A 20,268-nucleotide genomic window follows, 5' to 3' on the forward strand; every position below is an offset into this window, starting at 1 on the left:
TATTATATTTCACTCCATTCGTTCCGTAATATAAGACCTTTTAGCATTTTCTTAATTCGTATGTATCTAGACATACTTCAATATGTATACTCACTCATTTTAGTATATATGTAGTTCATATTTTAAAATCGCTATAAAAGGTCTTATACTCCCTCCGTTTCTAAATATAAGTCCTTTTAGACATTTCAAATGAACTACTACATACGAATGTATGTAGACATATTTTAGAGTATGGATTCACTCATTTTGCTCCGTACATAGTCATTTATTGAAATGTCTAAAAAAGACTTATATTTAGAAATGGAAGGAGTATTAGGAAAGGGGGACTATTAGCTAAATTTACAGGTCAAATTTTAACCCAAAATAAGAGGGTCTACTAAACCCGGACCGAGGGAGTTGGTGGAATAGTTGATGCGCTCCCCGCAGTTGCCATCCTAGCTGAACGCGGCGGACAGCACGCCCAACGGTGCCGCCACCGCCGCCGCCGTCGCCTTCGAAGCCCCCGCCCTCGTGATGGAACCCTCGTTCGATGACGTCCCCGAGGTCGTCGGCTGGATGTCGTCGATGGTCGACCGCGGCGGCCGCGCGAGCCAGGAGAGCCACCGCCTGTTCCTGGCGCGGCGCACGGCGCTCGAGATGCTGCGGGACCGCGGATACAGCGTGCCGGAGTCCGAGCTCGCCCGCACGCTCCCGGAGTTCCGCGCGTGGTGGGCACCGGAGCCCGAGATCGAGCGCCTCACCTTTTCCACCTTCCTCGCCTCCGACCACTCCGACAAGGTGAGTTTACTGCTCCTTCCCCGGCTATGTGCATCCATATTCATCGTCAATAGTACTAGCAATTAAGGACCATCTTACAGCATCATTGCTCGTTAGCGCGCTAGAGTCCAATTGGGCTGGGATAGACGAAGCATTGCGAATTTGAGAAATATAGGAGGAACAAAGAGAGGATTTCAGTGTTTTGCTCACCTTTCTTCATTGACTTTTTTTTTATTAAACCGCGCATATCATTAATCAACAATCAAAGTACATGTACAAACACACGCGGCAACATCTAGAGAAACTAGGAGTTGACAGACGTCCTGAAAACTATGCAGAGAGGATGCCAAGACATGGAAAAATACAAGGTCCATAAGGATCCCTGCACACACCGAAGCTAACAATTGCAGCCAATATCCAACGCCGCCGAGGCGCTCGCCGGAGAAGAAGCACAATCTCCACCATAGCCCAATCCAGGGAAACACCATCGCCATAATGGCTTTCTGAGTCGATGAACAGGCCTGCTGCAAGCAGCAAGGCACATGTCCCTGTGGCACGTCGACCGGGGAACATCCCCATGCTAACCTGGACCCGAATCCGCCGCATCCCATCGACGTAGTCGGGAAAGAGCGCTAGATCCGCAGCCGTCGTACCATCAATCCCGCATCAGGAAATCCATCTTGTCCCAGCCTCCGACACCACTGCAAAAAACAGCAACCGTCGGAGAGGAAAAGAAGACCTTATCTCACCGTCCCGGCCGGATGGTGAGAAGATGAGGCCATCAGCTTCTTGACGCCGTCATGGAGATCTTCGTCGTGGTGTGGAGGAAGCCTAGGCAACTTTATTCGACGCGGTGTCCTCCTCATCCTTCCGGCGCCACCTCAACTTTTTTCGACTTGTGTCAGGTGCATGATGATGTTACTAGGTTTCCAATAGTAGTAGCAGATTGTTGTTCTTGTGGTTCAGACTGTTTACGGTTATCATCACTCTACAAAACGGGTGCAATTGATACCTTCTTGATACTAATATACTCCCTCTATCTAAACATCACTCTGCAAATGGATGGCTCAATTTAGTATGTATGTACTGAAGTTCAATGCTTACATATGTAAGACAATAGAGTTGGGGGAACCGGCTCAACCCTCTAGGGGTGGCCTATCTCACATATATATAACAAACGGGTACAAGTTACATCATACGTATATGTACGTATACAACTACAGAGACTATACAGTCTAACACCCTCCCTCAATCTTAGCCACTTCCTAAAGAATCTAGAAGGGTAAGATTGCGCCTACAAGTCTCAAACTGTGGAAGAGGTAATGGCTTGGTGAAGATGTCCGCAAGTTGATCCTTGGAAGAGATAAGCTTGATCTGCAGTTGCTTCTGAGATACCCGTTCCCGTACAAAATGATAGTCCACTTCAATGTGTTTCGTTCGGGCATGGAATACCGGATTAGCAGATAGGTATGTAGCACCGATGTTATCACACCAAAGAATAGGGGACTGTGACTGAGATATTCCCAACTCCTGAAGCAAAGACTGTATCCAGATAATTTCTGCAGTTGCATTAGCCACAGCCTTATACTCAGCTTCAGTACTGCTACGTGAAACAGTAGCCTGTTTCCGAGCACTCCAGGCGATCAAAGTAGAACCAAAGAACACAGCATAGCCCCCCGTGGATCGCCTGTCATCTGGACTGCCAGCCCAATCCGCATCAGAATACGCCGAGATGACCCCAGAGGGATTCGGTCGAATGTGCAAACCATAGGACAACGTGAAACGAATGTAGCGCAAGATGCGCTTCACTGCAGACCAATGAGTATCACGAGGTGCCTGAAGATACTGACATACTCTGTTAACTGCAAAAGAGATGTCAGGACGTGTGATAGTCAGGTACTGCAAACCACCAACAATACTCCTGTACTGTGTCGCATCAGCAGAAGACAGGAGATCACCAGCAACAGCAGTAATCCTGTCAGTAGCAGACATAGGTGTAGTAGTCGGTTTGCACTTAAGCATCCCAGCTCGCTGTAACAAATCCAAGGAGTACTTCTTTTGCGTCATAATCAGACCACTGGACACAGAAGCAACCTCAACTCCTAGAAAGTAGTGAAGCCGCCCAAGATCTTTGACCGCAAAATCAGCACCAAGAGACCGAACAAGAGCATCAGCAGCCGACTGAGAGGAACTGACAAGGATAATATCATCCACATAAACAAGCAGATACATGGTAACTGCAGGCCTCTGAAGAAGAAACAACGAGGAGTCAGCAGCTGAGGATGCAAAACCATGAGCACGAAGGGCCGTCGCAAGACGAGCATGCCAAGCACGAGGAGCTTGCTTCAGACCATAGAGTGCTTTAGTAAGCCGACATAGATAATCAGGACGATCGGGATCAGAGAACCCTGGAGGCTGCCGCATATATACCTCCTCTTCGAGAACACCATGGAGAAAAGCATTCTGCACATCCAGCTGACGAAGAGACCAACCCCGAGTAACTGCAAGAGAGAGAAGAAGCCTGATAGTAGTAGGTTTAACCACTGGACTGAAGGTGTCTTCATAATCAAGACCATAACGCTGCCGAAAACCTCGAGCAACCAGCCGCGCCTTGTAGCGCTCAATAGAACCATCTGAATGCTTCTTCACTTTGAAAACCCATTTGGAGTCAATGACATTAACACGGGGTGGTGGCGGAACAAGAGTCCATGTCTTGTTACGAAGGAGAGCATGATACTCCTGCTCCATAGCCTCTCGCCAATGAGGTAGACTCAAAGCAGCCTGATACGTGCGCGGTTCAGAGGAAGGATCCGCACGAGCAGCAGCCATACAGGCAGCCAACCAAGCAATAGTCCCATCATGTCGCTGTTTAGGCTGAAAGATGCCACTGCGACTCCGTGTATGTGGTCGCCGAGGGAGCACAGTAGGTACAGGAGCCGGAGAGGACTCTGGTGATGATGGCGACGATGGCGAGGACAGCTCGGCTGACGACGGAGAGACCTCGGAGAGCGCCGGTGAGGGCACACCGGAGACCGGTGAGCTTGGCCCAGGCGTAACCGGCGAGGAAGGCCGAGGAAGCGACGAGGCCGGCGTGACCGAGCAAGGTGGCGAGGCCGGCTCAGAAGCCAGAGGCACCAAGGGCGGCGAGCAACGCAGCGAGGCCAGGGGCGCCGAGGCCGACGGGGCCACCGGGCTGCATGGCACCGAGGCCGGCTCAGGACCCGGGTGTGTCGAGGCCGACGGGGCCACCGGGCTGCATGGCGAGGAAACCAGCCTAGGCGAGACCGGCCCAGACTCCTCTGGTGCGGTAGTCGCGACAGGCCGAAGCGGCGAGGCCGGCCCAGAGTCCATGGGCGTAGAAGCATGCGTCGCGGGAAGATCGACCGGACGTGCATGGGCACGGGGGCCGAGGCCATGCAACTCACCATGATCGTCGTGAGCCACTGGCGCCTCCAGAATTTCCAAGCGCGCCCCACGTCCAGTGCCTGCACCATGGTTAGGCAACAATATAGGAGAGTATGCAATATCATCAAATTGGTCAGCAGCAACAGAGGATGAATGCAAGGAGGGTGGTTCAACAGTGGACACAGGAAGCTTGGCAAATGGAAAAACATGCTCATCAAACACGACATCCCGGGATATGTAGACACGATTGGTGGGAACATGAAGACATTTGTACCCTTTATGAAGAGAGCTATAGCCCAGAAAAACACACTTTTTGGAGCGAAACTCAAGCTTGCGCTTGTTGTACGGGCGGAGATGTGGCCAGCAAGCGCACCCAAAGACCTTAAAAAAAGGTATAATCAGGTTGTTCATTAAGGAGAACCTCAACGGGAGTCTTCATATTCAAGACACGAGTGGGAGTACGGTTTATGAGAAAACATGCAGTGGTGAGAGCATCACTCCAGAATCGAAACGGAACTGATGCATGGGCCAAAAGAGTAAGACCAGTTTCAACAATGTGACGATGCTTACGTTCGACAGAACCATTCTGTTGATGTGTATGTGGACATGCTAAACGATGAGCTATCCCAAGCGACTGAAAGAAGGAGTCGAGGTTGCGATATTCGCCCCCCCAATCGGACTGAACATGAACAATTTTGTGCTTGAGAAGACGTTCAACATGTTTTTGAAACTGAACAACAATATCAAACACATCAGATTTGCGTTTAATAAGATAAAGCCAGGTAAAACGACTATAAGCATCAACGAAACTGATATAATAATTATGACCGCTGACAGAAGTCTGAGCAGGACCCCATACATCTGAAAACACAAGTTCTAAAGGATGTTTCACCTCACGACTAGACTCCGAAAAAGGAAGTTGATGACTCTTCCCCTGCTGACAAGCATCACACACTGCTACATCTTTATTACTTGACACACTAGGAAGCTCATGACGACGCAAAACATGACGAACGATAGGTGTGGCCGGGTGACCAAGACGAGCATGCCACTGTGACGGAGATACCCGAACTCCACTGAACACGCGAGCGATTGCAGGATGCTCCAGACGATAGAGTCCCTGGCACAACCGCCCGCTAAGAAGAATGTCCCTCGTGCCCCGATCCTTAATAAAAAGATCAAAAGGATGAAATTCACAAAGCACATTATTATCACGTGTAAGTTTAGGAACAGAAAGAAGATTACGTGTCACAGAGGGAACTCTAAGCACATTGCGAAGTTGAAGACTCCTATTTGCATGCCTAGTGAGAAGAGATGCTTGACCAATATGAGATATATGCATACCTGCTCCATTGGCAGTGTGGATTTTGTCGGAGCCGTGGTAGGGTTCGCGAGTATGGAGCTTGCCCATCTCACTCGTCAGATGCTCCGTGGCCCCAGAGTCCATGTACCAGTGAGGATCAACAGAGTAGGACTGAGTATGCCCCTGCTGCTTAGTGGACACTGGGCGATCCGCCATGGCCACCTGACGCGCAAAATTGCGCGTGTCCTTGCCATCATTGCCAAGACCCAGAAAGCTCTTCTGAAAGCGCTTGTGGCACTTAGAGGACCAGTGCCCCTCAATGCCACACAGCTGACATACGCGCTTGCCACCAACCCCCGGTAATGTCGCGGTAGGAGGGGGGGCCGATGCAGGCGGCGATGGCAGCCCCGAAGAGGCCCTGGATGAGGAAGAAGGGCGGCCACCCTTGGTGGCGGCGTTGGCCGAGAGGGAGCCCCCACTGGCCTTGGAGCGGCGCGACTCGACCCGTTGTTCCGTGAGAAGGAGGCGGGAAAAGACCTCATGCGCCATCATGGGGTTCGAGTTGCCCCGCTCGTTCATGATCTCGACCAAGGCGTCGTACTCCTCATCGAGACCATTGACAATGTACGAGTTAAACTCGGAATCGGTGAGGGGCTGGCCGATGGAGGCCAACGTGTCGGCAAGGCCCTTGACCTTGTTGTAGAACTCGGTGGCCGTAGAATCCAGCTTTTGACACTCACCAAGCTGACGACGAAGCGCGGAGACACGGGCCTGCGACTGCGCTGCAAACGAGCGCTCGAGGATGGTCCATGCCTCATGAGAAGTCTTGGCGAAGACAACAAGTCCGGCAACCGCCGGAGTGAGCGACCCCTGGATGGAGGAGAGGTTCGCCTGGTCCTGCCCTGTCCAAACACGTTGCGCCGGATTGTAGACCGGGCCGTGCACGCTATCCACCAGCGCAGGGGGACAGGGGAGAGAACCGTCGACGTAGCCCAGGAGATAATGACTCCCGAGAAGCGGAAGAACCTGCGCACGCCAGAAGATGTAGTTGTCTGCGGACAGCTTGATGGTGATGAGGTTCCCAAAGTGAAACGACGGCGGCGGCGAGGAGCCCGCGGAGTAGACTGCCGGAGGCGGATACACCGTAGAGGCAGAGGCCGCGGTTGCCGCCACCGTCGCGACCGCAGGAACAGATGACGAAGAGGCCGAGCCCGCAGCAGCAAACCCCGCCATCATGGCCGACGGGGGCGCCACCAGGGTGAGGGCCGAGCCCCCACCAGTCGAGGCGATCGGCGGCTGGCCCCCAGACGGGGCGAGCGGCACGTCGCTGCGGGAAGCGGGCGAGGGAGACGGGGCGATCGGCGGCTGGCCCCCACTCGGGGCGAGTGGCGCGTGCTGCGAGTCTCGGACGAGGGAGCGCCCGCGGTAGACGGCACGATCGGGAGCCCCGGAGACGAGGAGAAAAAGGACCCGAGGCTCCTCATCTCGATCGGGGCGGTGGAGACCGCAGCGGCGTCGATGGGTCGGGACAGGAGGGCCGCGAGAGAGGCCGGCAAGAAGCTAGCCATGGTGGAGCCGGAGGCGGCGGAGCCCGACATAGCTGGGGCAGCGGCGGCGCGATCTCAGGGACGGCGGCGGCGGCGCACAGACAGACGGCGGCGGGGTTTAGGGTTTGGGCGGAAGCGTGTTGACCTAGCGTGATACATGTAAGACAATAGAGTTGGGGGAACCGGCTCAACCCTTTAGGGGTGGCCTATCTCACATATATATAACAAACGGGTACAAGTTACATCATACGTATATGTATGTATACAACTACAGAGACTATACAGTCTAACAACATAACGTGTGTGTGGGGTGGGGGTGGGGGTCTAATTAGTGATAGTTCATTGAGTTTCGGCAGCTAGCTTGTGCTGTCGGAACACACCCCACTATGTCCCCACATTCTGGCCCTAGCTTTGGGCCATGAGTGGCGGCATTGCCGTCGTCAGCGCCTGAGCCGGAGAAAAGAAAATGATCGGCTTTCAATTTGGTGATCGGCAACTTTGACCTAACTAAGAAATAAGTTTCAACCAAGGGCTTTCACTCGTATAATCTCCACGAGAGAATCAATTTTGAACTCTCACACAAAATGATCAACCGAATGAATCACAATCTCTTACCCAGTGAAGACAAACTCTCAACTTGTTAAAAATGGCACCTCCAACCCCCCTCCTCCGCGAAGCTTTCAGTCACTACAAATTCAACTAAAAAGGGGGACTATAAACACAAAAATAACTATATACAGCACTCTACCTCATGGTGTCAGCAGCAATTGCTGGGAAAAGAAAGCCCAGATCTGCCCCTCGCCTCACCAACTCCCAGCGCAGACACCAGCAAGAATGGCGGCGTGAACGGGGAGGGACTCGACAGTAGAGGAGGATGCGGAGCAGCGGAAGGAGGCGGCAAGTAACTGTGGTGGCGCTGCTCTGCAGGAAAGGGAAAGAAACACGCGGGATAAATAAGGAGAGAAAATAAAAGGGCGACGGCAGAGGTGGTGTTGGCGTCCAGTGTTAATGCAGTCGAGGGTGGAGTCGTGTGCTCGGAGCTCGTTCACCCGAACATAAATTAGCCTTTTTTTTTGCATATCATATAGATTTAACTATGGTTTAACTCTTATATCAGGTGAAAATTCTATTCTGCGGACCAGAACCTGTCAGAATCGCAACTATCCAGAAGATATATGACCAGATTGAAGGAGAGAACTTGTCCAGACTTATTTTGATATTGCAGGGAAAGATAATGCCTAGAGCTAAAGAGTCTGTTAAGGAGAAATTCACATTTAAAGTAGATATTTTTCAGGTTAGTTTTGTATAATTATTCATGGCTTTGTTGAAATTTAAATTATGTAAATGAACAACAGCATTGACTGTTGTAAATGAACAACAGCATTGACTGTGTTGAAATTAAAATTATGTAAACAAACGACATGCCATTAAGTAAAGCACATCAACTAATTTGTATGTACATTTTTGTGCATTCAATATTGATGCTTGAATGCTTGATGTAGTGTAGCATACTCTATTGGTTTGAATCAGAATCCAGTGTACAAGTTTCTGCAAGTTATGCTCTCAACCTTGAATACTTATTCGCAAAAAAACCTTGAATACTTACTCGTAGTTTCACGACTATTTGTAGTTTCATCACTTTAGTCGTGTACAGCTGATGCTTTACTATACATATATGATATATTATCTATATATTCTACATTATACACTTTATATTCAAACTGATGTGCTCCTCCAACTGAAGGTCAATGAGTTACTGGTTAACATTAGTAAGCATGCCCTGAAGCCAAAGCATGAAGTGTTGACTGCAGAAGAAAAGGCCAGGCTCCTGAAGAAGTACAATGTGCAGGATTCACAGGTACGTCTATCTATAATTTATTACTGATTACTAATCTGAATTAGGTGACAGTACTGAATATATTTATTCTAAATTGTTGCAATATCCAAGAAGTTTCTTTTTAGAGAGTCAGAAGTATATATCATTTATTTATTATAATTATATTGCCAAACAAGAATTCTTAAGATGGAAGCACATTTAAAATATGTTCTCATAGATTGAAATATTTGGGTCCAGCTCTAAGCTTTAAAAGTTTCTAGATTTCTGTTTTTTCAAGAACATGCAGTTTCTTTTTTTTTCTGGATTCTTTAGCCAGATGAGAACAGTTACCAGGTTGAACCAATATCTATTATGGAGAAAATATTTTCTAATTGTTAAAACAAAGAGTGACAAAACTGTCTGCACGTACAGTCTAGGGGTCATATGCCTACGGTGTCTCTCTTCACAAATGGGTATTACAAAAAATGTTCTAGCAACATTGAGTTGGTGCTTTGCATTTTTTAGTTGATCTTCTTGTTTGATTTATGGTTTATCTATATTACCAGTAGAGTTAAAACTTTGGCGACTTGTACGATCATGTTTTTGAGTATTATTTACTGGAACTCACGCTACGTCCGCAGAACTAATTAACTATTTTCCATGTGGAAAAATTAGTGATTTGCCACTCCAAAGAGTGGTGACTGAGGATTTGCTGTTTTTCAAATCTGCAAGTGCATTGATGATTTTCCACTGGGAAGAGAGAAATAGATGAAAAATTTCACCTTCTCTGTGTTATTCTATCTTCCTTTTTCCTTTGCTCGAGATATGAATGTAAGAATACAATATTTCTCTTTGTCCTCTCCTAGCTTTGCTTCTTTCCTACCTCCACATTTTCTCCTAAGGTAGCTCCCCTCCTGTCCCCATGCTTGAATACCAAGGAGGGCTTGATATCTCTCTTTCATCCCCTGTGTCAAATCCCCACCTTGGAATCTCCAAATCCTGATTGGATTATTCTCCTCCATACTCTGTCCTCAACCCCACTCTCCTAGTGCTATACAATCCCACCGCTGCCACAGCAGGAGTCTGCACAGAGGCGGCGGTGTACTTGTTCATGGACCTGGCAAACCTTCATATGGAGTACATTGGAATGCCAAGGTGCCCAACAGCTTCCCCTACCCTTATTTGTTACGAGGCTCCACACTCCCTGCCAAGTTCGTGACCCCCAAGCTTGGGAAGGAACTTCACTAACTATGGAGCCAGGCCCTCAAAAAAAAAAGGAGCCAACGCTATCATATTCTGAAAAAAAAACCTTGGCCTCAACTTTGTGGGCGTCTCCTGCTGTGTCATGAAATGATGTCAATGTCATCAATTGTACCTCCATTTTCACCTCTTGTGGCTGACCTGGTCCTTTCTTAAGCCACGGTGATCAATGTGGCATAGTATATAGCAGGCAGCAGGCTGTTCAGTGACAAACGTGTCAATACTAATACGGCAGGCGGCAGGGCATTTCCGTGATCAATGTGTCATGCTATATGCAGGCTGTAGGGCTATTCAAAGCCGGGTTCGCCAGCTGGTTAACTCTCCAGTTGAAGATGAGAATGACAAGAAGAGAAGGTACATGAGTTAAGAGCTTTTTTATGTAATGAGTTGGGCAAAAATGGGGTTGAACAGGCTATCGGGCGGGTGATGTTGGGAGCTGGCTTGGAGAATGAAGGATGGGGCTAGAGGAAAGGAGGAGTAGGTCAGTTGGAGGTGGAAGAGGATAAAACGTTGGAAATTGTATCTCATCTTCTCTCTTTGTAGTGTCAAATCTTCAATTGCGAATCTGCAAACGGCAAATCACCGATCACCATCTATTTTCCCCATTTTTTGTGGGGTCAAGTGTTTCATGCTAGAACAGTGATGTTATTTTTTCAGTCTTGCCGGCGTTGCAAGTTTTTTCCCCAGCGGGAACGATATTGCAAGTTGCTATGTGAACTATGTAGCATTTTTTTTGTTACATCGTGCTGGATGTCACTATTTCCTTCACAGAACAGCCTGGTCTGGCTGTTGCCTATTGGTCTGCATGTTAGTTCCTAGTATGTGCTTGATTGTGTTTGCAACATGAATGTGGCTGAAGGAAGATCACAATCCCTTGTTGTGCTTGGATGTGATGATGGAGACCATTGATACATGTTACCATCCTGACCACTTGCGTCTCATAGACATCATGCTGATAATTTTCTGATTTGCCACATTTTTTTGTGAGGTTGCCATATTATTTGTGTTCTTATTTGGTTTTGTTTAAACTAGAACTTTGATGTATTACTCAGTTTAAGACATTTAGTATTTCCACACACTAACTGATTGTGTTGTTACCATAAAAGAATTGAAGATAAGTATATTAATGTCTTAGTCGCTGTGGGCATAGCTCATTATCCTTTTGTCTGCCTGTTGGATTTTTCACATGCCTAAAATGCCAAACTGCATTCGTTATTAGTAGCTTCTTTTTGCATGAACCTTCAATTTCTTAAAATCCTCATCAAGTTGTTATATAGTTATTTTTAACCACGGTTTGCTGAAAATGGTGCTTTTATCTTTCAGCTCCCTCGCATGCTAGAGACCGATCCTGTTGCTCGCTACTATGGCCTCGGCAAGGGAACCGTGCTTAAAGTTACATATGACAGTGAGCTTACTGGGAACCATGTGACATACCGATGTATTTTCTGAGGGCTGCATGTGTTTCCATGGATGAAAGGTGTAGCAAGCTGTTTGTACAATCGTGTTAGCTCTATGCTGATTCATTGGCCTGAAGGTATTTGGAACTTCAGGCGTGTTACACCGAGCATGGTCTCACTGGATTCAAGCAGTATCCGTTTACTAGAGCTAGCATAGGTTTTACATACAAATCAGATGTCAGAAACCCGATTAAGATGAAGAACCAAGAAAGGAAAAAAGATTGGCTGTCAAATAATCTTTTTTCAGCTAACAACTGTGGTTTGGTCTGCTTGTCTTGGTTAAAATTTCGTCATCTGCCGCCTTTCTTTTGTGGATGTTGCTGCTCTCACCGCTGCTGTTATCCGTGGGGTTGCTGCTGCTGATGGTATCGCCGCTGCTGTTGTCCGTGGGGTTACTGCTGCTGATGGTAATGGTATCGCTGCTGCTGCTGCTGTTGTTTGTGGGGTTGGTCTCGCTGTTGCTTAGCAGGTCTTCGTCCTGGTGGCAGTGCTCTTTGCATCTGCTTTTCATTATGTGGGGCTTGAGCTTGCTCATGTCTGATAGCCGTACTGGTTTCAGGAAGAACTCATTTGCTCCTTCCTCCAGGCATCTGATTCAGAACAAACAAAACAGCAATTGTCAGAGTTCATTCTAAGATCCTGCTACTATATTCTAAGATCGTCTACTTCTTTTGATATATTTCTTTACAGCTTTATTTGTGTCCATATATTTGGGTTTTTACTTCATATGCGCAGATAGAAATAGACAAGTGGCAGTGGTGAGTTGTCTGCGACTATAACCCTTTTTATATAGAGATAATCGACTCAGAAGATCGACAACCGTATCATTTCATATCTTCACTATTTATTTGACACTAAATATTTCATGATAGAATATTAGCACGACGTGAGCTGGGTGGGGGTTGTTCCTTTATTAGAAGGCATGTGACCCCAAATCAATAAAGGATTCCAAGAGATCTTGGTGTCTAAATTTAGATCAAGGTCTATCAAACATGTAGTAATGACAGATGAGACTATCTGAATCTTTTCTAACGGTGGTTCAGCTATAAAGTTTCTAAATCAGCATCATCAGTAATCAATCTGGTTTCCAAAACAAACAAGATTTTGGGTCCGTAACCGTGCTCACCTGTTGATTCTGGAAGGTATGTTCTCCGATGACATGATCACAACCGGGATGTCCTTGAAAGACGACGACTCCTGATTCAACAAAAGCCAGATGGAGGACCATTAGCCACCATGCTCTTCAGGCTTGAGCAGACCAAATCAAACTATATAAAAAAGGCGGGTACCTTGATCTTCTTGAGCAGATCGTATCCTGTCATCCCAGGCATGCAGTAGTCGGTGATGATGAGGTTCACGTTCACCTCGACGTCCTGCTTAGGACCAAACCCATAATCAATCAATCAGGAACAATTTCAGAGCACTAGTAGTGTGGCTGCGCACATGATAAACCATCCATCTTCTTACCAGCTGGTCTGCATGGACAGAAGAAATGGAGGCGTCCTCGCCATGGAGCCCCAAGAACTCGAGAGCCTTGGTCCCGGAATCCACGGTGGTAACTGCGGAAACAAAGAAGAGACTCTGCCTCAGATGCCATGCCACAGCAGGAACACAACTTCCTATGCTGCAAATGAAATTGATTGATACTACCTTGGAAAGAAGATGTCTTGAGGAGCCTCTCAATGAGCTTCCTGTCAAGGACGCTGTCATCCACGGCCAAGACATGGAACGGAGACTCCGCGATCGCCACCGCCATCGGAGAAAAAAAGAGAGAGCGTGTGTTTTGTGTGATGGAGGAGGATGCTATTAGGAAAAAGCAAGAATGGTAGAGGAAAGGCAGGAGGTGTGTGCGCTTGGCATGAGAGAGAGAGAGAGGGGGCTTTCCAGGAGCGTGTGGGTGGAGTCGAGTTTATATGCACCCGAAGCACATGAGAAAGGATTCCAGGGAGATATGGGGTGGGGAAAAGGTGGGTGGAGAAAACAAGTGTGATGACCAAAGGAAATCCCGCCTCATGGAAAGCAAGATCCGGGCCAGATTTCCCCCAAATCTTGCCATGAATTGACTCCACGATAGAATAGACCTGGCAGGCCCATCAGCCACAGCAAAGCCATGGTCCACCATTTTCTCTTGTTCCCTCCCTTTCTTTCTCGTTTCTTGGCCTGTCCTCTTGCTTGCTCGGCTGACCTGAAAGGAAGATTTGGGGTCGTTTCTGGCGATTTGGTAAAGCGGGAAAAAGATGAGGATATCTTCCACAGGTGTGACCTTGCGGTTTGATGCGCATCCATCTGATCTGTATAAAATCTCTTGGTGGTGCATCACTAGTTGGTTCCTACCCGGGAAGTCGAGTTTTCAGTACAGACGTGTTACGACCAGCTGCGAGTTATGTGGCTCCACATAGTATGCGGTGTTGCTAATCGGTGGCACTTCACTTGAAAGGGTGTGGGCGATGATGTTTCTTTTTAAACTCTTTGTAATGAACAAACATAGCAAATCTGATGGTCCGGGATGGCAATTAATGTTGTTGCGAGTATGGCAATTTCCTTTAGCAGATTGTATCGTAAAAAGGTGTGGGCGATGATGTTTTGCTACAAATCTGACGTCGGATTTGTGATCCTTGCGATGCTCAAGTTTTTTTTTGCCGGCACTTGATATGCTTGCTAAAGAAAATTCTTATGCTCGCGACAACATAATTTGTCATTTCGGGCATCATATTTGACAAGCTTAAAAATTCATAGTCGGATTTTTAATATTCCTGATAGATATTAGAGGTTATTATCCCTTACTGCAAAAAATGAGGGCCTATTCATCGGGCACCTGAAATAAAAAACGGTGTTAACGACCAAGATCATGCGTGCAACTATTCCTCTTCAACCTCCACATGCAGCCGGTGGCGCTTCTCGGTTGGCTCATTGCCCCGCCCTCCCTTAGCCTTCCCCGCGGTGCTGCCTCCACCCCTGGCCATCTCTTAAAAGGTCTTGAGCAATTATTTTTTCGCCAAGCCCGCAATCCCCTCCAAACGCACCCTGAACCATTAACACCTGACTTGCCTCCACCCGAGACGCTGCGGGGAGCTCCCTCATCTCTGGCTATGACTCGTTCCCCTCCAACGCCTCCCCAATGTTCATGTGCCTCGCTATGCTCGTTCACATTTTCAGGTACCTAGGGCGCGTTTGATTACATCTCTGTTTTGGGGCATTTTACATACTTGCCCCGGTTGGGTCTGTTTGAGCTAATGCAAGTTAAAAGCCATAGTTTGGTTGCATGCATTAGGCTCCTGCATCAAGGAAGCAATTTCTACCATGATGTTTAGTTGCCTGCGTCGCTGTTGTTAGTAGTTAGGATAAACTACAATTTGCTCTGCCTCTGCTTCCGCTTCTCCTTCTTCTGCTTCTAAGACTGGAGTGTATGTGGGGTGGAATGGCTTCTGACCTAGGATCTTAGACATATTCTTCAGAGCTCCAAATACCCTCTCAACCGTAACTCTAAGACTGGAGTGTTTGAGATTGAACAGTTTCTGAGGAGTCCTAGGATAGTTCCTACCAGAGAACTCGTTCAGATGGTACCTGCTTTCCTGAAGGGTGGAAGAACACCTGGACGGCATGCATAGCCATCATCTCCTAAGTAGAACTTGCCATCGGGGATGTTGATGCCATCGGGGATATTGATGCTGTCACTTAGAATGTTAGCATCATGTGCTGATCCTCCTCAGCCAGCCAGCACATATGTGAACTTTAGATCAAAGTCAACAACAACAAGCACATTCTGACTTGTGTAGTGCTTCCTCCCCCTGTATGTTGCAGATTGTGACCTAGTTACTCTGGCAGTGACACGAGCACCATCTATTGCCCCAATGACAATCCTGAAATGGCATTACAAGATGGTGTTATGGCTATAGCATAACAATACAAGCATATCAAGGCATGCTACGTACTGTCGGTGCTCACCTTGAAGTATGGATACCATCTTGGGCTAGTGTGAATCTTGTTAGGAGTCCGGCCGGTTGGTGATCTGATCATCTCTCCTCTGAGTTCCCCAACAACATACAACACTTGTCTGAAGTACCTGGAAATGGTCTCCACTGATCTCCTGAATGTGTTGTGCATAACCCTGAACCTCTGTTATGACCTACAACATGGAGGAACATGCTAACTTGTTCTTCCACAGTGGTGTGTATGCTATCTTGTAGCAGCTGCCCTGCTTCTGAACGTCTGCACAAACTTGGTGAAAGGTGCTCTTTTTATTCGAAGCATCCACAGAGCCTCTGTGTCATTGTGGTTGTAGATGTAGTTCAAATTCACTATCCTCTCCCGATTCCGGATTAACATCGGACCGGATGACAAGCTTGTCATTCCGACGAACAACTCTCTTATGGACCAACAAGATCCAGGCCCGAAACACAGCTATTACCGATGCTGCCTGGACTACAAGCTTCATCCGTCCATCCACAACCTAAGCGACATCCATGGTGCGGTCAACAATGGCGCAATCGACCCTAAACTATCCTAAGAAACGACCTAACAGAGGAGGGGGGTGTATGCTGGTTACTAGCTCGGGGTCGGGGGCATGAGACAAGGATAGTCGGATGGAGTTGAAGAAGAAGGGGAGAAGCAGTTGATGCTGCCGGAGAGTGCTGCTGCCACCACCAACGCTGCCGCTTCCGCAAATCTGAGTCGTCGTCGCCGCCGGTGCCAAGAATAGAGGAAGGGCTTGTCCGAGAGCTAGGGGTGAGCGAGTAAGGGGGGGGGGGTGAGGCTATATTTCGCGCCATCCCGCCTCCGCCGATTTTTGTCTCTTGCCATCTCCGCTCGAATCCCCCCTGCACTGCGCCCTATGTTGGACGAGGTTTTGCGCCCAAATCAGCATGGCTCGCTAGAAACGGCCGATTTAAGCGTTTTCAGTGAGTCAGGCTCTGGGGTGTTTTAAGTATCGTGCCGATGCGAGCCAGACCTCCGTGCACGCAACCACAGACCATTTTCATTCCGCTCGAGCCTGGTTGGGCTGTATGTAGCCTACCAAAACGCACCCCTAAGGAATAGCAAAAAAACCGACTAGGGCAAATCACGTTTTCAGGTACCTAAGGAATAGCGAAAAATCGACTAGGCCAAATCATGATTTCAGGTACCTAACGAATAGCAAAACCGTAAATGAAAAAGGATTCTCCTCGTGGGAGTTGATCACATCTTCCATGATTCTCTGTGTGTAAAATCCTCGCAGCTGTACTGCGTGCAGCTGGTTTTAAGTTTTAACGAGCGATTAAGTCGCACTGCACATGTGCGCTCTAGTCAAAGATTAAGTATGGAGTAGCCCTAGCCACCGCCTGTAGTAGGAGTAGAAGCTAAAAAAATCAGCTTGGCAACCTGCACATCCTCGGATTGGGAGCTGCCATGTCTTCTGCCGACTCTGTCAAGTCGCGGTAGCAGTAGCAGCAGCACCGCCCGCCGCACCAACTTCGATATCCTCCTGACCCGACGATCGACGGATTCCCCCACCAAATCCCCAGCACGATCGCATCCCATCCCGCGACGGAGGGAGACGATCGGAAGCCGAAGCGGCTTCGAGGATCCGGGCGCGTGGGCCTCGTGATATCGCGTCGCTTTCCACACCCCCCGACGATCTGCTTCTTAAGTACTAGTACGCAGAATCGCGTCGTATCCGCTGCCGATCGCCACGAAAGTGCCGTTTCCCTGTGATTGATGTGATGTGCCGCGATACGCCATGCCATGGGTTGATTGGGTGCGTGTCGTGGCCAGTTCGTTGCAAGTGGAGCGCGAGCGCGCGGGAGATTCCGTATCATCCCGTGCGTAAGTGCTGCGACGTCTGACGCGTGGTACAGTACAGCCAACTGCTCGCAGGTACACACACCAGGGATTCTCTACCGTGTCCATGTGACAGGGGTTTGTGTCGTGCTTAGAAAGACCAGACAATGATAATTTCTTGAAGGTGTAATAAGGTTCTTCGGGTCTAGTCATTGTCCCGGCAGAGCTTCTAGCGTTGTCGGAGGTCATGAGGAGGTGTGCCTCCGGCGATCTCGTGCGATCTGGTCGGCGTCTGTCTTCAGCGGATCCGCTTGGATTCCGTCTTCGTTCATCTACGTACTGTGTGTCTACAGGTTGGATCCTTCCAATTTACACCACTCTTCATTGATAACGGTTGTTGTTCTGATGCACTGGTCCTATGTGGTTTTAACTCGATGACTTCCCGACTATCTACTACAACAATGTTTGCCCTGCTCCAGTGAGGAAGGAGTGATAACGACAATGCGTCTTTGGCTCGCTCCAGTGTTTGTAGTTGTCTCTAGATGATCAATGAATCTGGATGTAATTTTTACTTATGATGATGTTTTTATACTACCTTGACAGTTAATAAATAGATTGAAAGTTTTTTTAAAGCATTGCAACGTAAATCAAACCTACAATATATAGCACAATCCAACCCAAAAGACATAGTTCTTCGCTAGATAGCTTAACTAAATACAAATATAAAATAAATAAATACAAATTTGCAACAAAAACTAAATACAAAATATACTCATAGATGGAGCGGGGCGATATACATCGCCATTTCTTCAGCGCCCCATTCCCCTTGCGGGTGGCAGAAATTGCATGTCTCAGAAGCTCTTTAACGCGTCGACCCAAACAAATGCACATTTTGTCCGCTTTTCGTAAGTTTGTGTCGGTTAGGCGGACGTGCGCGTCCGCATTTTCATATGGGTCGACACGTGCGCCTAACGGACGACGGACCCAAATTTACCGGTGTAGAAAAAAACAGGTCGCAGAAATAAACATAATTAAACATTAAAGTGGCCGGTCAACCGCCGGCCAAAGTCCTTTTAAACCTAATGAACACATTAATAAAAACATAAAAAAGTCTGCGCCCACACGCTGCCGTAGACGTCCTCCGCCTTGCCCTTGACGTTGCCATCGCCGCCGGTGAGGTCGATGAAGACGGGAGCAGGGCCAAGCCACCCAAACGCCGCTTGGTATGCTGCCATGGCAGCCTCCTCCGGCGTCTACTGGGGCACCGGCATTGCGGCTAGCCGGGCGCGCTCCTCCTTCTCCTCCTCAAGCCGCAGCGCCTCCGCGTCAAGCCGCAGCTGCTGCTCCCAAAGCATCTGCCGCTCGCCGTCGGCCGCCTCCTAAGCGAGCCAGTGCGCCTTCTAGCGCTCAAGGTGGGCCGCCTTCTCCGTTGGCGTCTAGTGGACCGGAGGCGCGTTCACCCACTCACGGTATGCGCCGGTCCACGTGTAGGACTCCTCCGGCCAAGTGGGTGGAGGCGACGAGCGCTTCCGCACTGGCTCCGGCTCCGGCTTGGGCTCGACGATGGGCGGCGGCGGTGGCGGCAGAGGCGAGTCAAAGGGCGGGGCGTGGACGGAATCCCCTGCCGTCGACAAGGCGAGGGCGCGTTCCATCCCATCCCATTGGGCCTCCTCCTCGATCCTGCTCGCCTCCAGCGCCTGCTGTAGGGGTAGCTCGAGGGCGGCTTGGTACGCCTCCTCTTCAACCTGCTTGTGCGGCAGAACCTCAAGCGGCGGCGGAGGCACGTCGTGGTCGATGTGGACGCCCTGGCGGCGCTCCTCCTCGTGCTCTAGAGCGAACCAGCGCTCCCAGTTGGGGGAGTCTAGCGCGTAGGCACGCATCCGCTGCTGCTCCGGAGTGAGGGCCTCACGACACCGGCGAAACTCCTCGGCGTGCACCCGCGGTGTGTATGGCACCGCCAGAATCGGGATCCGCTGCGGATCCAGATGCCAGCCGTGAGGCAGGTTGACATCCGGATACTGCAGCGGCCGGGGGTACTGCCAGTGCCACCGCGCCTGGTGGACTGGTATATACAGACGTTGCCGCTCCGGTGGCGAGCCGCGTCTAGGAGGCGGCGGTGGAAGAGCCGGCGAGCCGCGGGAAGAGCTCCCACCGGGGGTCAGCTTCCCCCTTCCCTTGCCACCGAAAAACCACATGGTGGTTTGGGCTTGCTAGGGTTCCTGGTCGTCGGCGAGGGAGCACGGTGTGGCCATATGTGGACGGGCATTGAAAGTGGATGAGGCCGGCCCCGCCGCACGCTTCCATTAAAAAGGACGGGCTCGCGGACCTTTCACACGCTGCCAGATGAGGCCCGAGGTAGGTGCTAGCATTTAATAAGACGTGGGTGGTGGTTGGGCGGTCGACAAGTAGGACCGCAACAGACATCAAGGGGATGCACGGCGTGTCCGCGTCGTGTCCGCACCGACGCATTTCAGGCGCAATTTTGGGCTTGAAATGGGTCCGCGCGGACGCCAGCCGAACGGATTTCGGAAATGGGTCGGCGCGTTGGACCCGCGTTTTTGTCCGCGCCGGCCCAAACGGACGTGGGCGGACGAAATGGGTCTTCCCATCAGAGTTGTTCACATACAGATGTGTGAGTGTGTTTCTTTTTCTATTCATTTTCCGCTTTCTCTCCTGAGAAGCTCTTTAAACGTATGCGGCAGAAAGGGCATGTTCAGTTTTTTGTGGTTAACTGCACTGGCGGAGCTATGATTTGATAAATGCCAACGCTTTGGGCTGGTCGCGCCCTAGCCGTTCGATTGAAACCCACACAGTTGTCGATGGGCGTCGTTCCCCATTGTCTTTTTCACATCGCGATTGAAAACTAAGAACAAAAAGTAGGGAGACATGGCAGCACCCCCGCACCCCCTCCTCGGCAGCGCGTGTCTGCCGCCAACGCTCACCCCGCGCCGGTATTGCTCATCCCCT

The 20,268-nt window shown here is 49.4% G+C and overlaps 2 protein-coding genes across 3 annotated transcripts; one reads left to right on the forward strand and one right to left on the reverse strand.

Moving 5' to 3' along the window:
• The first annotated feature begins 412 nt into the window (after positions 1-412).
• Positions 413-11,819, forward strand: LOC119308315 (DNA-directed RNA polymerases IV and V subunit 5B-like). The gene is made up of 4 exons (XM_037584424.1): positions 413-777; positions 8,129-8,305; positions 8,756-8,869; positions 11,411-11,819. Exons 1-4 carry the CDS (start codon positions 514-516, stop codon positions 11,534-11,536), a joined length of 681 nt encoding a protein of 226 aa, XP_037440321.1. The 5' UTR covers positions 413-513; the 3' UTR covers positions 11,537-11,819.
• On the reverse strand, positions 11,568-13,453 carry LOC119308314 (two-component response regulator ORR9-like). Of its 2 annotated transcripts, none has more exons than XM_037584422.1 (5): positions 13,195-13,453; positions 13,012-13,103; positions 12,834-12,920; positions 12,671-12,741; positions 11,568-12,134 (listed from the first exon to the last, which is right to left on the reverse strand). In XM_037584422.1, exons 1-5 carry the CDS (start codon positions 13,298-13,300, stop codon positions 11,792-11,794), a joined length of 699 nt encoding a protein of 232 aa, XP_037440319.1. In that variant the 5' UTR covers positions 13,301-13,453; the 3' UTR covers positions 11,568-11,791. The 2 variants fall into 2 exon arrangements, with proteins under 2 accessions (XP_037440319.1, XP_037440320.1); XM_037584423.1 differs by having other exon boundaries at positions 11,792-12,134; positions 12,834-12,917; positions 13,195-13,361.
• Between the last annotated feature and the right edge of the window lie 6,815 nt (positions 13,454-20,268).

This window comes from Triticum dicoccoides, chromosome 5B, assembly GCF_002162155.2.
Source record: "Triticum dicoccoides isolate Atlit2015 ecotype Zavitan chromosome 5B, WEW_v2.0, whole genome shotgun sequence".
Lineage (NCBI taxonomy): Eukaryota > Viridiplantae > Streptophyta > Magnoliopsida > Poales > Poaceae > Triticum > Triticum dicoccoides.

Excerpts from the sequence above, each read along its gene's own strand:
- LOC119308315 (XM_037584424.1), top strand. The coding sequence starts at position 514 with ATGGAACCCTCGTTCGATGACGTCCCCGAGGTCGTCGGCTGGATGTCG. Across the intron at positions 778-8,128 it reads CCTCCGACCACTCCGACAAG|GTGAAAATTCTATTCTGCGG; the intron begins GTGAGTTTACTG and ends CTCTTATATCAG. Across the intron at positions 8,306-8,755 it reads TTAAAGTAGATATTTTTCAG|GTCAATGAGTTACTGGTTAA; the intron begins GTTAGTTTTGTA and ends CTCCAACTGAAG.
- LOC119308314 (XM_037584422.1), bottom strand. The coding sequence starts at position 13,300 with ATGGCGGTGGCGATCGCGGAGTCTCCGTTCCATGTCTTGGCCGTGGAT. Across the intron at positions 13,104-13,194 it reads CAAGACATCTTCTTTCCAAG|TTACCACCGTGGATTCCGGG; the intron begins GTAGTATCAATC and ends TTGTTTCCGCAG. Across the intron at positions 12,921-13,011 it reads CTGTCCATGCAGACCAGCTG|CAGGACGTCGAGGTGAACGT; the intron begins GTAAGAAGATGG and ends TTTGGTCCTAAG.